Genomic DNA, 26,051 nt, shown 5'->3' on the forward strand with positions numbered 1-26,051 from the left:
TTTTTCATGTTAATTGATAAATATTATATTGACTGTTTAATTATAAAACGTTCTATTCATACAGCGATAAGAAAACTGAAATATACAAAATTAGTCGACTTCAAATGAGTTCAGATAAATAAAATATAATAGTCAATCATGCAAAATAAAAAAAAGGAAAAGTGGAAAAAAAAATTTTCTAATTTAATAAAATAAACACAATATTTAATTTCATGTCATTGGTTGCTTCACGATATAATTTATTTTGTATTTTTTTTTTTTTCTCGTTTGCATCGTAAGGAACACGAATCATAGATAATATATGAATCGAAATCTAAATCACAATTTACTATTTACAGTAATATTTACAATCATTATCTTTATCTTTACTTTTTTTTTGTTAAATATAAAAAAACGCTCGGTAATTTCCTATCACATAACTAAATGTTTAAAATCAGTAATTGCTTCTTCTATTTATTTTTTTTTTTTCATTCTATTTTGAAAACATAGGCTAGTTTAATGATTAATGAAAAGTTCTACCGTCGGAGTCACTTTTTTAGATTTCATAGAATTTTTCAAATTTTTTTTTTTTTAATTATTATAAACTAATTTAAATTGTTTTAAAAATTAAGTACCATTTATATTGTTTTACATACACGATAATCGTGTATAAATTTTGGCACTCGAAAAATTTTTTTATTTATTTATTTTGTAAATTAAGTCTTTCGGTACACTGCACGATTTTTTTAAGTATGGCAATGATAGAATGAAATTTACAGTTTAAGTTTAATGTTTGTCTTTAAAATACTGTCATTTTAGATAATATTTTTTTTTTAATGAAGTGCTCATTTTAATACTGGATACCGATTAATGATCCACAGAAAAAAATTCAATAATATGAGCTGTTAAATGAATTTTTTTTTAATCATACAGTGTGCAGAAGAAGCGAATCAAGTGAAGGAAATAAGTCGATTTAATGTTACTAGCTAAGACTCAGAGCTACTTGAGCAGTCTTCTCCTTTTTGATCGATCATTTCAGTCTCATCATCTTCATCATCATCTCGATGGTAATCACCAGTTTCTTGTTGCCATTTGCTCACATGATGTGTATTTTTGTTGCCATTGCTATTTGGGTTATTGCCACCACCCGATTGTTGTTGAGCTTTTGTTTCTTCTTCTTGTTGCACTCTTTTATGTTTTGTTCGACGATTTTGAAACCACACTTTGACCTGTAACACATTAAATCAAAAAGAAAAAAACTGTTAAAATTGTAACTATCAATTTTTTTATATCCATAAATATTAAATTCATTATTCACATATAAAAAAATTAAATGATAATATAAAAAGCAAAATCATATTGCTGAGCTTTTAACTCTGATTGAAATATTTATTAAAACCAACTGTACCTGAAAATGAATATTTATCAAGACGATTATGTTAAAACAAAATGTTAATAAAAAAAAATATAAAACACTCAATGTTTATTTTTTTTTTTTTACGAGTAAATTCAATACTTTTAAAAGGATATAGCTTAAGTGATAAATATGCAAGCTATTATAAGAACAAAATTGTGGGTGATTCATAAAGAATCTTGAAACATGTGTCCTCCCACGAAATAAATTATTATTATTTCATTCATTCAATTATACTATTACTCTGTATCAGTATATTTTCATGATATAATCTATAAAAATTTTAATAAAGTAAACTTGATTTCATATGCATCAAAGTTTATAGCAATATTATTTTATATTTCTCAACCTCATAAAGATTACAAATCCTGTCACTTAGTACCACGCAAAAATTAAGATCAGTTTAATATCAATTTGAACTTTTTCAATCAGATTTGTCTCACCTTAGAAATATTCAGCGAAAAAAAAAATTTACTTCGAACAATTTGCATGAAATTTTTCAAGGAAAATTGTACAATTATTCATCTTACATTTGTGTACAACAAGTACAAAAATAAACTTGTTAATTGTACTTGACAAATAAAGTTGCCATCAGCATAATTTTTACAAAATTATTTTTCGTTTATCAAAACTTATCATTTTGCCATGGCGAAAAAAATTTTATGAATGCTTCTGAAAGATTTACTCACATAGAAAATAATGATGCAAATAAAATTTCAATAATTAGCTTTAGAGAAATTTTCGAAATATCAAGTTTCAATTAGGCGCAAATACTTGTCATTCGATATAATCTTTCAAAATCATTGCAATGAAATTTTATCACCATTACAAATTATAATCTTGCGATCGCTTATAATCCTATTTACTGATATTAATTATTATGTGCAAATGAATAAATAAATAACAATAATTTATGTGCAATTAATTGTAGTATTTTGTGCAACGAGTGCCAAGGAATGTGTTGTTGTTACTCTTTTGATGGTGGCAGCACTCACCTTTGGCTTGTTTCCAGCTCATCAACGATTTGTGCAGCCACCATTCCACTCGTTTTGAACAACAATATCCATTCAGCACGTGTTGCACATATTACTAATTAATATTATGATCTGAAAGTATTAAAAAAAATACTAATAATATTGAAATATATTTTTGTTTTTTCAAAAAATTTGCCATTTTTTTTTTCTTTTACTATATATTTCTCGAGTATATTTAAAAATACGTAAATAATTTTTAATAAATATTCAAATTATTATCGAGTATAGAGAAGAAAAAAAAATTGAATAATTTTTCAATTAAACTAATAATATTTGAAATATTTATTTTATTTAGTGTAGCCATTTGCATGTTTGTAAAAGTAATCAGTATAATATGGCCTGTTGTCGAGTTCAAATAGCGTATAACTTTATGGTCATAAAAAAAAAAACCTTATTTTGTACGTGTCAGCAATGATATGATTTGTCGAATTGGGGATGAAAAAGGCGGAGAAGGGTGAGCTTTGGACACACCCCTGCGCTTATAAAATGACGCAAACTTTATCTCTATAGCTGAGATAATGCCCGTGAAATCTGGCACATAATATGGATCGAACCACGCCAACTTGGCTCCTCGTATATACATATTTTCCTTCTCTCTTTTTCTCATTGGCCATCTATTGTTAGCATGAATTTATTTAGCTTCTATATTGAGTACTAAAAAGTAAATTCAAGTTATTTTTTTTTTCCTCCACTCTTTCCATTATGCTTTAGAAAATGAAAAAAAAAAAAATATATTAAACTGCAGATAAATCAAGAGTATAATGGTTCATCCCTGATCGTTTTGAAATTAATGCTTATTTTTTACAAATTATCTGTCAAAAAAAATAGTATGAATTTTTATTTTTCATAGTATATTATAATATATATAAAAATACGTAAGCTATACTTTTGAAGATTATTTTATATGAAATATAATTTTAGTAAAATTTAAGTATATTAAAATGAACGCAGTGAACAGTCGTCGGTTTAGCAACAACATGCCCCTTTTTAGCTACTAATTTGAAGTCATTATCTGGCTAATGATTGGCACGCATTTGGTTTGCCAACAAGTCTTGTACGACGAGGTCTCAAGACCCTCATGGTTTCACCTTCGTCGGCGCACGCTCATATTTTTATACATATATAGTTAAATTCATGTTGTTAAAATTCACCTGGAAATTTACTGGATATTTATTTTATATACTTTCATGGCTATATGTCTATAAATATTTAATTATATTTGACTTAAAAATTATCAACAAATACACATAAAATACATACAATTTTTATATTAAAAAAAAAAAAAAAATCTTTAAATATTAATTGAACTTTTTTTTCTTAAATTGACATGAAAAAAAAAAATTTTGTTTAAATTTCAATTGAAAATTAACATTTTAAATTTGTTAATTAAAAATGCAAAAAAATCAACATAATATAAAATTAAAAAAAAAAAAAAATGTAAATTTATTTTAACAATTTTTTCTTCAACTGTTTATAATATCAATTTTTACAGACTAATGAAATATTAATTTATAATAAATTGACATATAGCTTTCCAACAGTGGCTATATTATTATTGAAAAAAAAAAAATAAATAAATAACCGTGGGATCGTTGAATATTTAAACAATTTATGTTCAATAATTATGAGTTAAAAAAATTATTCTGGTCTCGTTTCTGATAAACGAGATAGAACCTTCATTAGTAGGATATTCTTGCCTGAAGTTATCAACCAACAACTTGTCGAAGATGCATGGAAGAATCTTGGTTGCCATATTTGGCAGTCTCTGACCTCGGGGCAAAATACCATACACAAACCAATAACCATGGTGTAAAACTCTACACGTTATTTTTTACAACTACCTAACTAATCCAATAAGTTATACTTCAACTCACCAAATAGATATTTTTTTTTTTTTTTTAAATCAAAGATTTTTCCAATTAAGATAAAGAATACATCAATATAAGAAATTTTTTTTACTATAAATGACTGCAGTATAAACCCATGAAAAATTCCATATCAAGATGTATACGTATTTTCAAGGATCTTTCACTGATTTTAAAAAAATAGAAGTAATTTTAAAATTCAAAATAAAAAATACTCAACATGTTTATTGTACATGAATACATATGGGAGTCAAGAGTAAATAAACATGCTTTAAAATTATTAACCCGTAAAAATAAAATATTTATTTTAAAGATGTATGTATGTCTTTTGAAAAATAAAAAAGATAATATCGTATTATTATCGTTAAATTCCAATATCGCGCTTGTACGTGTTGCCAAGTAAAACGGTGTGAGTACAAAAATACTCAAAAAGTAAAGAAAAAAAATATAATATACCTGAGTTTAGTAATAAAACAATTAATTTATCGAAAATTATGTTCATCAGTGTCTATTTTTTTTTGGCTGAATTTATACTGTTTTTATATTGACTCAAAAAAATTTGATTATAATTTTTATAGCAATCGTTAATATTTGCTTCAAACTAATCTTATGAAGCTCTCAAATTACACTAACTTAAAATTGCTTTTTGAATTTTTTTTTTTAGAAAATAATAAAATACTAAAATTTTTATTTATAAAAAGAAAAAAAAATATATTTTAAAACACATTTGTTTGTTTATTATCAAATAAATTGGAGCAGAAAAAAAAAAGTGAAGCATTTTTAAAAAAAATGTGTTTATTATATATTTTTAAAAAAATGTGTTTATCATAATTTTAATTTTTTTCCATGTTTTTAACACCATGTTTTAACACCAAGTATTTCATCGAATTTACTAATGCATATTTTGATGGTGTTAAAAGTCATTTCAAACAGCTCTACTCCATTAATTTATAATTTTTTTTTATTAATAATATAAAATGTTTAAAAAAAAAATACTCAAAAATTTTTTTTCAAGATTTATTTTGTTCTTTTTATAAATGGTAAATTTAAAATTCGGCTGATGTATCTTGAATTCCGGGAAACTATAAAATAAATAAAAAAATCATAACATCTTGATTATGTTTATTTAACTAAAAAAAATAAATAAAAAAAAAAATATTTTTTGGTGTTAGTGATATTTAATAAGTTTGAAATATTTAAAAACTGGTTTTTACGCGGTTTGAATATCATTTTAAAAATCTGATTTTTTTTTTTTTTTGAATTAAATAAAAGAAAAAATAAGTATATAAAATTTTATGATTATACAAAATTAGATATAATAAAAGATTAAAAAAAAATGATAAAAATATAAATCTAGGTGAATGTAGTTATCAAATATATTTTCTCAAATAAATTGTCATTATTTGCTTTCATAGCTGGAAGGAAGTATAATGCCTCTGGACTTTGTGGTATTTTTTAACTCGAAAATCAATTGCCTTCAAGTTGTGTATATACTTGCAAGTATACACAAGAAAATTTTAATCTAAAATACAATACGGTATATATAGTTTTTTATTCATTATTTATAATTGGATGATTACTCAATGTTCAATAGCTAAGAACAATATATTTAACAATAAAAAAAAAAACAAAAAACAATCAATATAAAAAAAAAAATACATCTGACACTTTTTATAAATCAAAGTTATAAAATCAGTATGGTAAAATTCATTATAAATGTCATGCTAAATTGACACTTTGTTAAGAATATAATAAAAATAAAAATATTGACATAAAAAATTATATGAGAAAATTTATCTTAACAGTTATTATTATATATATAAATATATATATATGTTTTTAAAATTAACAACGTGACACTTTCATTAATCAAGTATTAAATTGTCACCAAATTAAAATGTGAATTGCAAAGAAAATATCAGCATATTAAAGAAACAAATAAACATAATAAAAGGAGAAAAAAAAAAAACAATCGTTTTAATTATTTTCTAATGATTTCGATTGTTCAACAGAAAAATTGAATTGAGGTAGGTTATTTAACAACAAAGGATAAATGAATTAAAGTTAAAATATCGTTGCATTAAAAGTAAACAAGCGTAAGTGCAATTTTCGGTAATTTTTATTGTTTTGTTTTATTTTTTTTATTTTTGAAAGATAAAAAAATGTAGGATATTTTTTTTTAAATTATTTTGGTAATTGACTTGTCTATCATTGCTGCAATATATTCACAGTGATTCAAAATTTATTAATAGTTAAAAGGTGTATGTCAAATTTGTCAAAAGTAAATTGGCGTATATCCAGTATGATTAACAGTAAAGAGTCGTATGTTCATTGGACATTTGGCTTTTTCAAAGTTCAAATATAAAAAAAATTAAAATTAAAAAAGCTCAAATTCATACGTCTGTTTACCATTATCAACAGTTACTTACGCTCTTTTAATTTTAATTTTTTCTTCAATTGTTTATTTCTGATTTATTTTTGATGAAAAACCATAAAAACAATAGCAAAGCATATCATGACATTGAATGCACAAAGATTTTTTCAAGAAATGTATTCCATAAAAAGTAATGATTATTGGTGACAATTAAAAAAAAATAAAGCATTGATTGAAAATTTAATGATAATTTGGTCAAACTAAAATTTTACAGAAAATAAAGAAGGCCGCCGGAGTTTTGAAAATAAATTTTTAATTTGTAGGAGAATTCTCTAACACGCGTTCGTTTATTGAGATTTTTTTTTTCGGTAACGCTATTGGCACCGAATACGGAGGAATTTACGGGGACATTTATACAGGTTGCGGGAAAACTTACGGTGAACATAGCCACCATTGTGTGTAGGATTGATTACACTGTGTGTAAAACCCGTAAATGTCCCCCGTATATTTCCTGTAAATTTCCCCGTATCGGTGCCAATAATGATTTCGTTTTTTTTTTCAATCAATATTCATCGTTATGAAAATAATAGTATTTCGCAGTCAGTATACGTATATTATTAACAAGTGATACCAAATGCTGGAATCCTTTTGGTTTTCTATATTTCATTTATTTTTTTTAAATTATAACGACAGTGCTATCATGTATTTCCAAACTTGTTAAACAACAACATATAAGCACAGTAGCATGTAAAAACAATGATGACAAAAAATTATGGTAAATAAATAAATTATATTGGTTGACTTTAAAAATAAATAAATTAATGATCCTATTGTTATAATTACACTTAGTTTTTTTTTGACCATTAATTTTATATCCAACATTAATAAAATTAAATTAAATTTCTATACAATGTTAATTTGAAATATTAGTTAACACAATGGAGCATTTAAATTGGTAACTGATATCAGTTAAAAAATCATTAAAAAAAAAATAAGCATATTGAAAAATATAAATAGATAAAAATCTAAATTTATAACTGATGCTAATCATTGCCTATTGAATAAATGAACAAATGATGATGATGATTACTATTATTATTATAAAATATATATCAAAATGTGTATAAGCTTTTGGCATTTTTCCATAAAGCTAAATCTTGTCTATACAAAATAATAGATCCTCGACCCCTTGCCTCTCAAAACAGTAACTATTCACAATTCACAACTCATTCGTTCTGACAGTATATAAAATGGTAACTCACCCTTTTGAAATATATATATCTGTATCTATTGTGTTATTGTAATACTGACTTTGCCTTTCATGGGCGTATATGTAGCAAACATTATGCGTCAACGGTTATTCGTTGAAAAAGAAAAAAAAAAAAAAAAAACTTATAGTCATATGAGAGCGAGTTATTCAAGGGGTGTTAAACCTCCATTTTTAAACTCAATCGATCTGTTAAATCGCCATTGTCAACGGGCTATCTTGATACCCGCTGTTTACTTAATGTGCGTAATGCTTTTATAAAATGACGAACTTATATTTTTTAAAATCAACAAAGTATATATTTTGAATTTTTTTAAGGATCAACAAACATAAATATGTCACCATCAAAATAAATTCCACAAAAAATAAAATAAAAAAATTATTTATATCAAAATTTTTTATTTTCACGGTTACTTACATTTTGTATGATATTTTCTTGTATTTTATTTGAATTTATAAGATGTTTAAATGAATAAAAAAAATATTGTAATGTGTCTTTTTGAATATGAAAATTATTTGAATACATCAACACGTTGAGAAGAATTGTAAAGAGTCATTTGTTAAATGGAAAATTCAAATAATGATGCACTAAATAAATATATATATTTTGTATTTTTAAAAAATTAAAATTTATATACTTTCAATTGATAAATAATATTGTAGGTTTAATAATAAACCGTTATAAATACTGGGTATATAATTTTCATTTTTCTTGGAGTATCAGAAGAAAGTTAAACGACACTGATGAGAAAATAAAAATATATAAAAATTGATTATATCAACATATAAAAGTGTCATTTGAATATATGTATATTTTGAATAAAATAAAATTATATATTCAATATATAAATAAAAGGTTGAATAAAGATATAATAAAAACTTACTAATAGTCATCAACTATAAATTAATAGGCATATAATGTAATAACATTTATAGTATTTTGTAATATTTTTTTAAGGTCATCCAACTAATGAATTAATTCAATATTACAAATAACATTTAATTTAATATCAAAAATAAATAGTTTTTAATGACAGTTAAACTAAAAAAAGGTCAATGAAATTTATTTGTGGTAAATGAAAAGCTTTCTTGAACAAAATCATCGAGAAATAAAATATCCTGATGGTTATAATAATTTTCCGAAAAAAAAAAAAATAAACAGCTTCTAGCAAGTGTTTGTATAAAAAACTGCGAGATATTTTAAAATTAAAATTGATAATTATAAAAATAATACAAGCATAGTAACAACTAAACCGAGTGATAATTATGACTATTTAAAATTTGTCAAAAATAATTATGACAAGAGTAGGATCATCACGATAAATAAATAAATATTACATTTAAAAATTTATTTATTTTTTTAAATTTACTATTATCATATATCTTGGATAAATTGAAAATTAATTTATTTAAAAATTAATTAATTAGTCATCGTATTGTAATGACTCAATGTTATTATTATTTCAAATTTAATTTCATTAATATTTTACCATTTAAATTATTTATTAAATGTTTATTTATTTTATTTATTATTATGTATTATTAATTAAGAAATTATTATCATATATCTTTGATAAATTTGTAATTTTATTATTTACTTTCTAGTAAATATATTTATACTTTGAGTAAAATATTAGCAATTTTTTTATGAAATCTTCTGTCACATGTCATCAACATCCCAATGATGGATAAAACTAAAAAGCCATAAAATAAATCTTTCATTGTACATACATCTTGCCACAAAATTATTTAGCAAAGATTAAATGTAGATTTGGCATTTTTACAGTGATATATATGTAATCATCAATCACCATAAAAGAATGGTTGAAATCTAGACTCTCACCATGCTAACTAAGTTGATAAAAATACGTGCACGAAAGCTTGACGTTTAGCAGTTATTCATAGCAAGTCAATTGTAAGTTAAAACAAATGTTATATATTATATATATAGTTAACTTGATGTTATAATACGTCAAACAACATAATAATTTCTTTCAAAAGATAAATAACAATTTTTATATACACAAACACTTTGTACATATTAATCAACATGATGAGCCTATTTTATGCTGACAGTTTATCCCAAATATTTTTATAATTAATTGATAGAAATATTTATTTATCGAGTCAAATCATCATCAACAATAAATCGTTATAAGAATCAAAAAATTTAGTTAAATAAAATTAGTAAAGCGTGACTTGTAATTATTTTATTATTTTTTTTTTTTTTTCATATTAAAAAAAAATAATAAACCATTTATAATTAAGTGTGAAAAAAAAAAATTTTAAATCAATTTTTTCATTGATCTTGTTATCTTTTTTAATAGTATATTAAGAAAAAAAAAATATTAATATAATCTTGTTACTTTCTATAAACATAGAAAATTTAATTTCTAACTACTGAAAATAAAAAAAAATAAATAAAAAAATAAATCCCTATGTATATTTAAATGTAAACAACAAATTATAATTTTTCGATAAATATTATTCAAAGTTTTTAATATACTTAAGAGTTGAAAATACAAATTATAATTTTTTTTTTTTTTTGTATAGAAATTACTTTACCAATTATATATTTGAAGAAATTTTATTTCAGTTATTTTTTTTCATTGCGAGAATAATAGCCAAGAGCATACCATAGTTACAGAAAATATATAGAATTTTGTAGAATAAGAGAGTAAAATAATTATTTTCTATCGTGAAAAAATATTGTTGAATTATAAAAATACAACTCATCCAACAAACTGCACCTATGCTACCATGTTAATCGAGATATCTTCTTTTTTTTTCTTAAATTTTTTTCATTTTTTTTTATCAGTTTATTACACATGTATAAGTAATATTACTTCCCAAGACTTCAAGAGCAAAAGCGAAGTGGCCAATTAGCGTGTGATAGCGTCCAGGAATGCTGGCGATCGTGCTCATAACGAATTGCCATAAAATGACTGATGTGGAGGTCGTTGCAGCTGAATACTCCCTATGGTTTCTCAATATATATGGTTAGTTTGTTCGACAATTATTACGTGCAATGGAGCTGTATTCACCATTTAAGTATGAGTAGAGTGAGAAATATATATATATATTTATTTATTTATTTATTCTTATAATAATACTTTTGTAAAATTAAAAAAATAAATAAAGTGGAAGCCGCAAACAGTAGCATTCTCAATGAATACATGCACCAACAGTTATTTGACGTCATCGCTCACTTAGTTTTGCTCTTGTTATTAAACAAGTATATATTCAAAATATTTCAAACTTATTTGTATGTTGAAATGTTTATTTATATGTTATTTACACCTTCGGGTTATTTTAATTCAGGCAAATATATGCACTTAACACTTTTACATTATCGAAAAGTAAAATATCGAAATTTGATGAAATTTCGAAAAAGGCCCATTTATTTTTTTGACCCAATGTGGGATATTGAAATTATTGAAAATATATTTGTTTAATTGAAAGAAAGAATTCTTAAGTCACTAAAGTCACCAATTAAATTTAAAAAATTGATAGAACAAAAAATATTTTTTTTTAATTTTTAAATATCGTTGTTTCATTACTTTTTTTGCCACAATGTTTTTATCCCTTTTTTTTTTCTTACGTTATTTAAACAATTTTAAAAAAATTAAAGTTAAAAGAGCGTGAGTAACTGTTGATAATGGTAAACAGACGTATCTCCATGGACTTGAGATTTTTTACTTTTAATTTTTTTTATATTTGAAGTGTGAAAAAGCCAAATTAATGTCCAATGGACATACGACTCTTTACTGTTAATCATACTGGATATACGCCAATTTACTTTTGACAAATTTGACATACACCTTTTAACTATTAATAAATTTTAAATCACTGTGAATATATTGCAGCAGTGGTAGACAAGTCATTTACCAAAATAATTTTTAAAAATATACTTATACATTTTTTTATCTCTAAAAATAAAAAAAATAAAAAAAAATAACAATAAAAATTACCGAAAATTGCACTTACGCTTGTTTACTTTTAATGCAACGTTTTAAATTGAAGTTAAAAAAAAAAAAATTACCGATAAGTTTTAACTTGAGGATGGATTATTTACCCGACGGTAACCGTGAAACATCCTTAAGCATCAAATTATATATTTATTTTTCAACTATATAACTTCTAGTAAAATAAATCTAATACATAATAATATAATTAATCAACTCAAGTCAAGCTTAATTTTCTCAAAAAACTAATAAATCATTTTATATTCATCTATATTAATACTAATTTATCTATATTGAAAATACTATTTAGCAAACAAAAAAAAAAGAAAAAACATATCCAGTGAGTTATATATATTTTTTTTCTACATATCTTCTTTTAAAAAATACCTATATATATTTTTTTTTCTTTATTATGAGTCTCAACAAGCATACGAGAGAATAGTTAATAATCGTTGTGTCCTTATACTGAACGGCAATAAAAAACTATTTAAACAGATGATTTACGCCTGGTGTATACAATATATACCTTGTGTATATATTTACTGTTGGACATGTTGCAGAATTGAGTTTATGCATAAGTATACATGGTAAACACACTCACTGATGGTTAAACGAATCATGAACGCGTTCTATTCATTTTGCATATACATATATATATGCGTAAACTAAAGTGAAACGACGACACTCAAACTACTTGATTTATGCACCGTATACATACACATACTTCCTCTAACTGGTTATTTCATATTACTAATTCTTGTAATCACCTTATTTTATTTCATAATTTTTGACAGTTTCACATATATGTTCATATTTTTAAAACATATATATATACACAATATTATTATTGTTATTAGCTATTTTAATTTTTAATGACTCATGATAATCATTTATCTTTATATATATATATTATTTAAAAAAATAACAATTTAATTTAATTAAATTGTCATTGATTTACTCGAGTCATATTTTGTATTATATTTTTATTTTTTTTATATAATAATAATACTCTATTATTATCACTTAGTCATGCGCGTAGGTTGAAGTAATTTTATTATTTTTTATTTATATAAACAAGTTTTAAAATCAATCGATCATTTTATTTTTATCAATGATATTATGGTAATGAGTTTTGAATAATTTAATTTTTTTTTTTTCTTAATCATGTTTAAATTATTAAAAAATGAAGATTATTTTTAATTTTTTTTTCATAGTTAATTTTACAACATTGTATTTTGATAAATAAATTAATTAAAATTTAAATTATCAATTTAAAGGAGAATGGAATATGACCTTGGCTTATTTAGTCAATTTTTTTTTTGTAAAATTTGTTTAGTTTCTTTATAAATTTAATTCACTTAATAATTTTTTTTAAATGTAATAATTATTTATTAGAGAAAAAATTAATTTATATTTAAATTACTCATTAATATATGTCGATGGAAATTTTTTTTATACTGTATAAAATTGGTTTTAATCAAGTGTCGATAACAAATAATATTTAAATATATATAAAAAAAAATTTTTAGCCTACCTGTTTACCTATTCAAATTATTATCTTTAAATATTGTGTGTTAAGTAATCGATTTTATTTGATCGTATATTTTATATAACGTAATTATAGTAAGAAATATATAGCACGATTATTAATTTCAAACTTTACAGTATATTAACTTTGAATAAAAAAATAATAAATACAACAAATAATAAATTTATTATTATATTTTATATTTATAAAACATTAATTTGTTTATTATCGATGCAATTATTAAAATTTATAAATAAAAAAAAATAAACAAATAAATAAATCAAGTTAATTTGTTTTTTAATTTTTTTTTTTAAGTATCATGCAATAATTATATTTTCACACAGCAATGATACGTTTATGAGGATAATCATCCAATTAAATTTGTTAACACTAACGTGATTTTAAATGTATAGTGTTTCAGTTTCATGCTCACACATTGAAAAAAAAATAAAATAACAATAAAAAATATAATATGTCTACTACTCTTTTGTGTGTCAGTGACTAAGGAAACTTGTTAAGTATTAATATTATTTTTAAAATGATAATTTTATATATAAAGTATTTTTTTTTTTACCTGCGTTTCTGTTAATGATAGTGCTTGGGCAAGTTGTTTTCTCTCTGCTCCAACAACGTAGTGATTTTTTTCAAATGCATGCTCCAACTTTAACAATTGACTTGGGCTAAATGCTGTTCGTATTCTTTTTGGTTTTCTGAATGGTTGTAAGAGGAATCCTGGTATATCTGGACCTGAAAAAAAACATATTGTTTATTTTTTTTTTCAACTTAATATACATGATAATTTATGTCTATAAAATTTAATAGTACTGTTTTTACATGTATTGAATAAAAAGCTGGAATATTTTTATGTAAAATAAATATTCCGACTTATCGTGTCAATCGAAATTAATATACAAATCTTGGGATTAAAGTTGAAATATATTTCTCTTTTTTTTACAAATTTTTATTTAAAATCAGATATTCCTTTAAACTTCGAAAAATAAAATATTTAAAATTTTAAATTCCATTCACCATTTCATAATAATTGTAAACAATTGAATTTTTTAAATTTGTTTAAATTATAAATACATTATTTTGACATAATTGATATTTCTTGTGAAACATCAGTGACCGGGTTTAATACACATATAATAAAATTACCTCTTAGATGGGCATCAATTGAACGACAATCGTTTGGCACAAGTTATACATGAAATGGTATATTCTCAACTAAAGCATGAATAATGTTTATCTTTCGTGAATATGAACTCTTACAAAGAAGAAAATAAAATAAATAATGAAAATAATAACAATAAAAAAAAAAAACGATGTATATAATGCTTGAAGTCGGCATCAACAAAATAAAAAAGAGAATTGCCATCAGTGACGAATCGCAGTCAAAATTTCAATTCACAATAGTTATACTTGAATTCGTCACTGTTGGGGCAGATGTAGATTGAAAATATAGTGTGTGATTGGTTGACCGACAGAGGTGGTGGATTCAAATAACATATGATAATTGAAATCAGGGCTCTATCAATTATTATATATATATATATATATATACTCATTTTTATTATTATTATTTTAACTTATATATATATATATGATAGTTTTAAATTTATAAGCCAAGTTTGTGACAGTTGACAGGTGCTGGTGATTAGCATTATGCTTTTGCGTGAGTTGCAATTTAAATACATAATCATATCGTTAACTTATACGCAGCTTCTTAAGGATGCAAAAAATTTTATAATAAATACGTAAAAATATATTTTTATTTCATTGTGTGTATATTTTATTATTTTTAAATATCACGAGTATTGTTTTTTTTTTTTTTTTTTTTTCAAATGGAATATATGTATTTCTGTTGTCTTGTGAATTTATTATACTTAAATAAAACATGTAGTTAAAATGTTTGTAATATTATTCAACATGAATGTCATGACATTGTATGAATATTCTAACAAATTGATTTATGTATATATATCAAATTTAAAAATCAACAATTTAAGGTTTATGAATAAAATTTTAGATGCTTTAGTAAGATAGACAAATTAATTGAGATGAAAAAGTAGTTTAATTTTAATTAGATGTAGAAATTTATTTCATGTTAAATTATTATTCTAATTATTAAATTATTTACATGATAAATTTGAATTTTAGAAAAGAAAAAACAAAACAATTATGTAGTTCAAAAAAATAAAATATAATGTTAAAAATCAAAGGTCAGTTTTGTAAACAATTTATACATTAAACTGGAATTATTTTATAACAAAAAATACATTTTAAAATTAAAAAAAATATGATTTAATCTCTAATTGAAAATTATTAACATATATATATTTCTAAAATATCAATTTGATATTTTTTTTTTTAATGTCAATAATCATTAAAGTGTTTAATTATAAAAATTGAGCTAATTAACATTCAATTTATACCACCAAGCCCGAAATTTGTACCTCAAGAATAAAAACAAAGTAATATATTAAATTGAAAATTTTGGAGTAAATAATTTTTTTTTGTTGTTATTTTTGAGGTACAAATTTCACTTACATCGTTCTGCTCTTTTAAACAAAAAAAAAAATTACCTAAAAACTAAAAATATTGATTTTTAGAGGTACTATGCGATTGTTAATTAATTATATACAATTGCATGGTGCCTCCAAAAATGAATATTTTTAATAATTTTTTTTTTTGTTTACAAGAGCACGAAATCAGCCAATTTGTACCGATAAAAGCAGAATTCGTATCTTAATAATAATAATAAAAAAATAGTTTACTCCGAAATTTTTTTGTTTTCTAATTTTAATAATATTCACTAATTAAATAGCATGCAAATAAACTAAAAAAAAATCGAATAAAATTAAATATATAAAAAATATCAAAAAATTCATTGTTAAAAATAAAAGTCATAAAAATTTTTAAAAAACACCGTATATAAATAAAAAATTATGAAATAACACGATTATGGGCGCGTCGATGGGACTCCAGTGACAATGCACTGTGTATATAAAAGTAAATATGTGTTGGTTTTATATATGCTACAGTATAAATGCGTGAATTTAAAAAAAAAAAAAATAATAAAAATCAGTTCGGGAGGGTCCCACTTGAAAAGGGGAAACAAATACGATTCGAGAATGCAACAAGAAAGTGATACCCCGTGGTGCGTGTCTGAGGGGCAAACAAGAGACTCCAATACAATGCCGATTAGCTCGCTTTATTAGAGATGAAGTTGTATTGGCATTGTTAAAATTCTTCCAATGGTATCATTGATATATGTTTTATTCTTTTGTCATTTTATCATCATTATTTGTCTACAGTAGGCAAATAAATTTAAGAATATACGATTAAATACAGTTATCAAATCATATGGTGCATTAATCAAATTTATTTTTTTTTTTTTATTATTATTATTATCATTATTGTAAAGTCAAGAATACAAGGTGAAAAATTTTTTTTCAACATTATTTTAAATATATATTATTGTGATAATAATTATTTGATTTGATGTGAATAAAAGCCATTTTTTTTTTTTCATGATTACTGTTATTAAAATAGGAACAAAAAAATAAATTATGATATATATTTTTAAAAAATATAATATACAATTGTTTGTTAATTAAAATTTTTATATGTATAGAAAATTTAATTAACAAATAATTGTTATTTTTTTATTGTTAAATAAATTATAAAAGTTGAAACACAAAAAAAAAAAATAATTAGACATATGGGTTTTGTTAAATTACTGAGATGAATTTTTATAAATAATAATGAATAAATAAAATTTTAATTGTTACAGTGTTATTATAAAATAATAATAATTGGAATTATTTGTTAAATATTATGAATACAATGCTAGTTGGAATATTGTTTAAAATGTCAAATTGAATGCATGTAATTAAAAGTTGATTATCATAAATTTATTTGATGAATTCATTTAATTAATAAAATTGAATGTAAATCATTATTAATTTATTTGATGTGAATTTATTACTTGGTATTATACTTGTGTACAATGTTAAGTGTTTCATATGTTAATTTTTTATTTTCTCATTTACATTTATGACATTTATTGAAGTTGAAAGAGGAAAAAAAAATGTATATATATTTTTGAATTTATTTTGTAGTTTTGTATAATGTTCATTAAAATTTTTATAAAACATGAGGGTTTAACTGAGATTAGCTTTGAATGTTTGTTATTTAAATTATAAACAAATTAGTTGAAAATTATATACGCTGCATATATGCATAGATGATTTTTGTTTATTTATTTTTTTCAAGTTTAGACAAGCTTCATTGAGTTTTGTTCAAACAACAAGGTCTTGTGTGTAACAACTCATTATATACATTAGTTGACTCATTACAAATGTTTTTTCTATAATTATATATATGCAATTTAAAATAATTTAATTTTCAGGTAAATATTTACGGGCAGTTTGACGTCAATTCAATGTCACATTCCCCTGCAGTTGAAGCGTATATTATTTTAATTATAAAAATTTTTGTTTTAATTATTGTTGCGGATGATATGAATTTTAATGTGACAATCTGATGACATGAATATAAAATTATCATCATCAACTGCAATAATGGTGAGTTTAAAAATTTTTCTTCATCTATTTTATTTTGATTTTCAAATGACTGAAGTCTTTTGAATCGTTCAAAGTATTTTCTGTCAAAATTTTCAAGTCATTTGGACTTAGCGTTTGGTTGGATGTGTGATTAATTAATTTTTTTCATTATAAAAAATTCCATCATGTACTCTTTTATTGGACATAACTCTTTTGTATTGTTTCAAGTTTATTTTCATCAAATTTTCAAGTCATTTGAACTGTACGTTTGGTTGTAGAAAAATAATATCTGATATATATTTTCAAGGAGAATGGAATACGAGTATACGACCTTGGTACCGGATTAATTAATTTTTGCCACAATAAAAAATTATGCCACTGTGTTTTCAATTTGACCAAGCTCTTCTGTATCATTCCAAGTTTTTTTTTCAGTCAAATTTTAGAGTCATGTAAACAATGCATTTGATTGTATCTCTAGATATAGTAGATCGACGTTGACTCGATCTCTTATAACGTCAAAATCCTTCTTGATTCAAAAAATAGATCTATATTTTATTTTAAATGTCAATATAACATCAACTCACTTGACATTTCGATTTTACATTTATTTTTTAACTGTGTATTAATATAAATTAAAAATTGCATAAGAATAAGATAATATATAAACATATATATTATATATTCTCACTGAGTTTAAAGTGTAAATTCGTATATAAATATATATATATATATATATATTATCTGAGAAAAAAAAACGCAGCTCTGAACAAATTTGAATATCATTAAGATCACAAAGATGTATGTCTATTAGTTCCTCACGAATAGTTATTGCATTGAATACATCATCTAGGATAATTATCCAATGAGGATATAATTATTAGATAATTAAATTATCATAAAATACAATTATTGCACAAGCTACTATAAATTTTTTTTATAATATTATTTGCAAATAAAATTATGATTATCACATTTTTTTATGTTTATAAAAAAATAAATAATGATTGATAATTCATAAGAGTATATCACTATACACTTTGAATATATGTAACGTCAATTTCAAGCAAATATTTTATAAATTTTATCTTGAAAAATATATAATATATATATATATATGAAAGTCATTTGCATTTTACATACACTGTGTTCATCGTATACACATATGTATATGCAATTTTGCAAATCAATTTATTTAAATGTGTCTGAGTATATACAGTGTGAAGTGTAGACTGCCACTGGCACTATGACTTTAGGCTTCGTTTCAACCAAACACGTTAACCCTTAAACGATACACAAACACTTATTCACACCAGTTATTTTTTCAATGATATACAGCAAATTTTATATAGCACTATAATATTTATGCAGATAGAAAATTATAATAATAAAATAATAGATGGATTTTGTTATTAGTGTCAATCAGTATTTACAGTGAGATAGTGATATAAATTTTATTTTTAAAAATAAATAATCTGATCATTTTTTAAATTCCTAATAGATTAAATTTGATTCATTCTTTATCAATTGAATAAAAAAAAAGTCTTCTAATCAAATTTAATATACCAGATTAAATACAAATAAAAATGAATTCATTTTAGTATTTTTTTTTTTGTTTTAAATATTATTTTCTTTTTTGTTGTGTTTGGTGTTATATAATTAGGTAGCTAGAAATTTTTTATTTCATTTTTAAAATTGTATAATATTATTAAAGAGCGATTAAAAGTTTAAATTATTTTTTTAATCCATCTTTGAATTTATTATATACAGTTCACTGATTTTTATTGAAATTAGTATTTATCAATATCGTCAGAGTATCCGGTTGAGATGAACGATCAAGGTTTGACGTATATAATAATATTGATAATTAAGTGGTTTGACAAGATACAGTAATTTATATTTTATATAAAAACACAAGTATTTTATAGTTTTATTGTGAAAAAAATTATTATTTAAATTTAATAAACATAAACACAATTTAAATGTAAAAATTTATAATTTTTTAAATGCAAAATTTAAATTTAAAAAAAAAAATAAAAAAAAAATCCAAATGTTAATTATATCTATAAAACTTTAAACAGAATTTTTTTTGTATTTGTATTTTTATAAAAAAAAAAATAATCAAGTTTAAAATTCAATTTTAAATGTTAAAATATTGAAAAAATTTTTTGAAAAATCTTACCAGCCGGAAATCTATGAGGAAATAGCCTCCCATGTCGTGAAAGAAGCCATGGAAATAATGGATAACTATCTCTAGGTGTTTGATGTGGATGTCCTTGTGGATGAGCACCACCAGGACCACCACCAGGATGTCCATATGGACCATGTTGTGTAACATGTGATGTACCATGATGTGCTTGTAATGCAACAGCTAAATTTGATGCTTGAAAATGTTGTGCTGCTGCTAAATTAGCAGCAAGTGCAAATTGTTGTGTATGATATTCATTTTGTCCTTGTTGTGATGTTATTTGATGACCAGGTATTCCATATATTGATTTAATTTGTTCAGCAGCGACGGCAGCAGCTGTTGCAACACTTTGTGGTGGTGGTGCAAGATAATTTGGACTTGGTCTTACAATACCAGATGATGTTTGTATAATATGATTATTACTTGGTGATTCAATATGTGAATTTCTATGTGGTGGACTTGGACTATTATTAGGTGTTGAACAACTACTATGACTTTGGGCTGTTGTAAAATCATAACGACCTGTTATTTGATTTATATTTTGTTGATGATTATTATTATTATTTTGTTGATTATTATTATTATTATTAACTTGATTATGTGAATTATGTCGTGTTATTAGGTATGATTCAACTGATGAACTTCTTGAATGTGGACGATCTGAATTTTCTGAATGTATACCAGGTGAATGTGTAACACGTCTCACTAATTTTGGTGATGTTGAACCATCAATTTCAGTTGGACTACCAATACCACGTTCATGTAATCTTTCTAATCTATCATCTTGTGCACCACCAACAATTGAGTCTATACTAAAACCAATTTTTGGCTTTGTAGGTACCGGAACAATTGGTGTTGGTGCAAGTGGCATCATTGTATGCATAGGAAAACAATATCAATTCAAACAATAAACTTATCAATTGCACTATAAATACATTGATATATTTTTCATTTATATATTTACACTTTATATCAAAAAACAATATTCAATATTACACAAAAAAAAAAAAATACAAACAAACAAACAATTGTTATAACTTAAATATTTTTATCACTATATTATCCTCAACTCATATTCCAGCTGTATGCTTATGTCAACGTCAACATTTTAAAAACATTTAAAAAAATTAAAATAAATTAAAAATAAATTATTAAAACTACCACAAAATATTAAAATATAAATAAATTTTTTTTTTTACACAATTATATATTTAAAACACACGAAAACAATTAAACATAATTTTTATTATTGAACAAATGAAAAAAAAAAAAAAAGAAAAATTTCACTTAAAAAAACTGTGATAAATAAATTATTGTTAATTTATTTGTTTTTTTTTTTTGTTTTTTTTTTTAAATATATAAAAGCATCGGCGACAAGATGTTTCGTTCTTGAGCGCTTGCTTGTATTTGAGAGAAAAACTAGAGTTTCATATGAACCCTCATGGTCACATTTGAACCAATACATGAACAAAATTCACTAAAGTGGGGATAAAGAAAGAGAATTTAGTAGTTAATGCTATAAAAAAAAAAAAAAAAGTAGTGGGGATATTTAAAAATATATACTCCCGCCCATTTTGAGGGTGTGGTTTGTTTAAAAAATTTAGTACCATCCCATATTGTATATATTCATGGACAAGCTTTGATTGTCATTGGTTGTATAAAATTATTCCAATTATATTGAATTGTTATGGGCGTAACTAAATACAACAATCTGGACCACACGGGAAAGACACATTAACTGCACAATGGGCGTTAAACTCTCGTATTTGCAGTACGATTTAACAAAGATGTTTGATTAATACATTGGTGTTATACTAAAAGTGGTACATATATATACATAAGGCTAAAATGAATATCGATATACATATATAACACTTTGTATATTATCTAAGGATTCAATGGTAAGTGAAATATATATACAAATGATAAAATAGCTTATATACCCATCACAATTGTTGATTCAACCTTACAATGCTCTAATGACATTTGCAAGCTCAATCATCATATTATACAAATTGAACATTATCAAATTATAATTTCAAAAAAAAACCAACTAAATGAAAATGGGAATTAAATTCATTATCTTATTAGATTTATTTATCATTATTTATTTATAATAATATTTTTTTTTTAGATGAATTATAGAAAATATATTTTTTTTATACTTTTATATTTCAAAAAATATAAAAGTTTATATGAGCTTTTTTTGTTGGTATATTTTATATATAGTTGTAAACATTGTCACACGTTTAAAAATTTTGTGCTTTTACACCCTTTTGAGTATCATCACTTCATTTGCATTATTGGGCCATCTGTACTCAAGTGGGGATTAACAACATGGCGTCTGTGCACATAACGTGTCAGCACACAAGGACCAATGCGCGATCATTGGCACGCCCGTTTTCTCTCCATCACTTATAATGCTTTGTGTACGTTGAGAGTTATATATATATAAATTTTTTTTTTTTTATTTTATTTTTTCATACTGTTGGTTTTGTTTGTACATGTTATACTTTGGTCTCTATATAGCATGAAATTGCAACGTCTTCAGGACAAGCATGACAAAGAAAATATATATATCATAATTTAAATACAAATAATTATATATATAAATTTATATTTGTATATTGAATTATATTGATATTTAGAAGTGATTTTTATTTTTATTTTTTTTTCATTTATATTTTGTAATTTATTTAATTTGCACAAGTTTAAATTTATTGGGTTCAGTGCATGTTAAATTTAATTTTCATGTATATTGGCTTGTTGCATGTGGAATTTTTACAAAACGGTTTTTATGTATAACGACAGTTATTTATATACATTTACACACTCTTTTTACACATGTTTCTATAAATATATATATAATTGTATAAAATATTAAAAAATAAAAAAAAAATAACAAGTATAGTTCATGTAATTGTTGAAGTTTTTTTGTGTTATATTTGATTTGTTTTATTATGTAACAAAGCAATTTAATAAATTAAAATTTTAATTGCAGAATAACAGAGGGTATGTGTGACTGTTATAATTATATAATTTTTTTTTTTTAATTAAATCAGTGGGTATAGCAATATGATGGTGCCTGGAGACCTATTAAATAATCGATATGCTTACTTCTGTAATTTTCTCACGACTTGGATATTAAATAAGTTCTTCGAGCAATATGTATAAGAATTTTATACTTGGGGTTTGTAAAATTGGGCTATTTATGTATTATGATTTTTGTGAGGGTATAAATATATTAGTTTATATTCATACTTTATAACTGGACCTAATTTTAATTGAAATACCTTTCATTCAAATGCGGATAACAATATATAAGTTAAATTTGTTTTACTTTTTATATTCAATAAAATAATCAAATTCAGTGTTTGTAAAAATATTTAGCCTCATATGGGAGTATTTTATTCATAAAATTTTTTATTTTTTCATTATTGTTGCAGATGATATGGGTTTCATGTGACAAGCCAATGACATGAATATAAAATTACCATCATCAACTGCAATAATAGTGAGTTTAAAAATTTTTCTTCATCTATTTTATTTTGATTTTCAAATGGCTAAAGTCTTTTGCAAATGTATCGTTCAAAGTATTTTCTGTCAAAATTTTCAAGTCATTTAAACTAAGCGTTTGATTGAATGTGTATAATTAATTAATTTTTTTCATTATAAAAAATTCCGTCATTTACTTTTTTATTGGACATAACTCTTTTGTATTGTTTCAATTTTTTTTTCAGTCAAATTTTCAAATCATTTGAACTGTGCGTTTGGTTGTAGAAAAATAATATCTGATATATATGTTCGAGGAGAATGGAATATGACCTTGGCACCGAATTAATTAATTTTGTTCACAATAAAAAATTATGACACTGAGCTTTTATTTGACCGCAAGCTCTTCTGTACCATTTCAAGTTTTTTTTTAGTCAAATTTCGAAGTCATTTAAACAATGCATTTGATTGTATAGCTCTCTCTGAATCGACTTTGATTCAAGCTCAATTTTCGACGGAAAACCGAGATTGAAAATTGAAATTTGAATGTCAACATTAGTTTTCATTTAGAAATATATATACAAACGTAAATTTGAATAATGTATTGCATATGTACAACTTGAAACAATACACTTAAAATGATAACGTGTGTAGCTTTATTTATTTTATTTTTTTTCATTTTTTTCTCAGTGTGTATATGTATATTAGTATTTCATAGCATGCCAAAATACTATCGATCAAGTGACATTATCAAGATCACAGTACAGTACACAGATATATATGTAAAGTCGATGGTTACATATTGTAAATTATTTAACATAAATTTATTACAGCTATAAGGTAATGTTTACTCAAATAAATATATATCTATTTGTAAAATCTTTGTATTCATATGTGTATAATTAATTTTTTTAAATACAGATAAATTCTTTGATTAATTTTACATTTGATAAATATATTTATATACATACTCAAGTCAGAATTTACACACGCATTATATCAACGTGTGCTTTTACAAAAATAGCTCTTTGTTAAAATGCAAAATAAAAAAAAATATAGACCATTATTTGAATATTAAATTTTGTACAATATTTCAAGGCAGTTTGAAAATTGAATTCACTAACTATATAGCTTAGTTAAAATAGCCAGTAGTAACAGTCAGTTAAAGACAGACTTTTCCCCTTCCACTCAAACTCCCCTTCTCCAATACTCAACATTCAAAATCATTGGCACTGTGCAGTGATATAGGAAAACCTGCAGGCTGACCCGTAGATCTTTCAACTGTTTCTATACTTATTTTAGTAACTGTTCAACGTATTTTCACGATAATTTTTTCAAAAAATTGAATTAACATTCAGTTCTAAAATTAAAAAATTAGAAAACAAATTTTTTCTTATTTTTGCTATATATAATTATTAATCAAAAAAATTTAAATTACAATTTAAATTAGAAATAAAATAATTTTATTATTAAAACAGAATATATTTTTTTTTATTACGTAAAAATCGTTGTTTTGCCACAATGTTTTTATCCCTTTTTTTTTCTTACGTTATTTAAACAATTTTAAAAAAATTAAAGTTAAAAGGGCGTAAGTAACTGTTGATACTGGTAAACAGACGTACCTTCATGGGCTTGAGCTTTTTTACTTTTAATTTTTTTTATATTTAAAGTTTGAAAAAGCCAAATGTCCAATGGACATACGACTCTTTACTGTTAATCATACTGGATACGCCAATTTACTTTTGACAAATTTGACATACACCTTTTAACTATTAATAAATTTTAAATCACTGTGAATATATTGCAGCAGTGGTAGACAAGTCATTTACCAAAATAATTTTTAAAAATATATACATCTTTTATCTCTAAAAATAAAAAAAATTAAAAAAAATAACAATAAAAATTACCGAAAATTGCACTTACGCTTGTTTACTTTTAATGCAACGAATCAACGATATGGCCGGGCAGTATAAACTGTTTTCAATAAAATATATATCATGATAATACATTAAATTATATTTAACGAATATTACGTATATTTAATGTACACTTAAAAAGGTATATCAGAATTTTAGTTGTGGTGTATGTATCTTATCGATCACCCCTCTTATATACAATCACTGGCTAATATTTTATCGTATATATACGACAAGAAGCTGATTATTATCTCATAAAGTTACAGTGCTCCACCCAAAAATAAAAAATAAAAAAAACAAGTAAATTATCTTTGTTGTATTTTGTTATTTATATTTGCCAAAGAAAAATATAAATCTTCATATAAAAATTCAAGATTTCTTTTCAAGAATATACATCTCTTAAATATATTTCATAAAAAATTTATCTTAAAAATTTACTAATAACATTTTAAATTAAAAAAAAA

At 23.2% G+C, this 26,051-nt stretch overlaps 1 protein-coding gene across 1 annotated transcript; it reads right to left on the minus strand.

Annotated features, from left to right (window-relative positions):
- LOC122849043 (homeotic protein empty spiracles-like) lies at window positions 1-21,588 on the minus strand. Its single transcript, XM_044147571.1, has 3 exons — window positions 20,174-21,588; window positions 14,001-14,173; window positions 1-1,208 (listed from the first exon to the last, which is right to left on the minus strand). Exons 1-3 carry the CDS (start codon window positions 21,060-21,062, stop codon window positions 966-968), a joined length of 1,305 nt encoding a protein of 434 aa, XP_044003506.1. The 5' UTR covers window positions 21,063-21,588; the 3' UTR covers window positions 1-965.
- Between the last annotated feature and the right edge of the window lie 4,463 nt (window positions 21,589-26,051).

Source organism: Aphidius gifuensis, linkage group LG2 (genome assembly GCF_014905175.1).
Source record: "Aphidius gifuensis isolate YNYX2018 linkage group LG2, ASM1490517v1, whole genome shotgun sequence".
Taxonomy (NCBI): domain Eukaryota; kingdom Metazoa; phylum Arthropoda; class Insecta; order Hymenoptera; family Braconidae; genus Aphidius; species Aphidius gifuensis.

Bases quoted from the DNA above. Each gene is read 5' to 3' on its own strand.
- LOC122849043 (XM_044147571.1), bottom strand. From the start codon at position 21,062: ATGCATACAATGATGCCACTTGCACCAACACCAATTGTTCCGGTACCT. The intron at 14,174-20,173 runs GTAAGATTTTTC...GTTTTTTTTCAG, and splicing joins TCCTCATAGATTTCCGGCTG to GTCCAGATATACCAGGATTC. The intron at 1,209-14,000 runs GTAAAAAAAAAA...AATGTGTTACAG, and splicing joins TATCATTAACAGAAACGCAG to GTCAAAGTGTGGTTTCAAAA.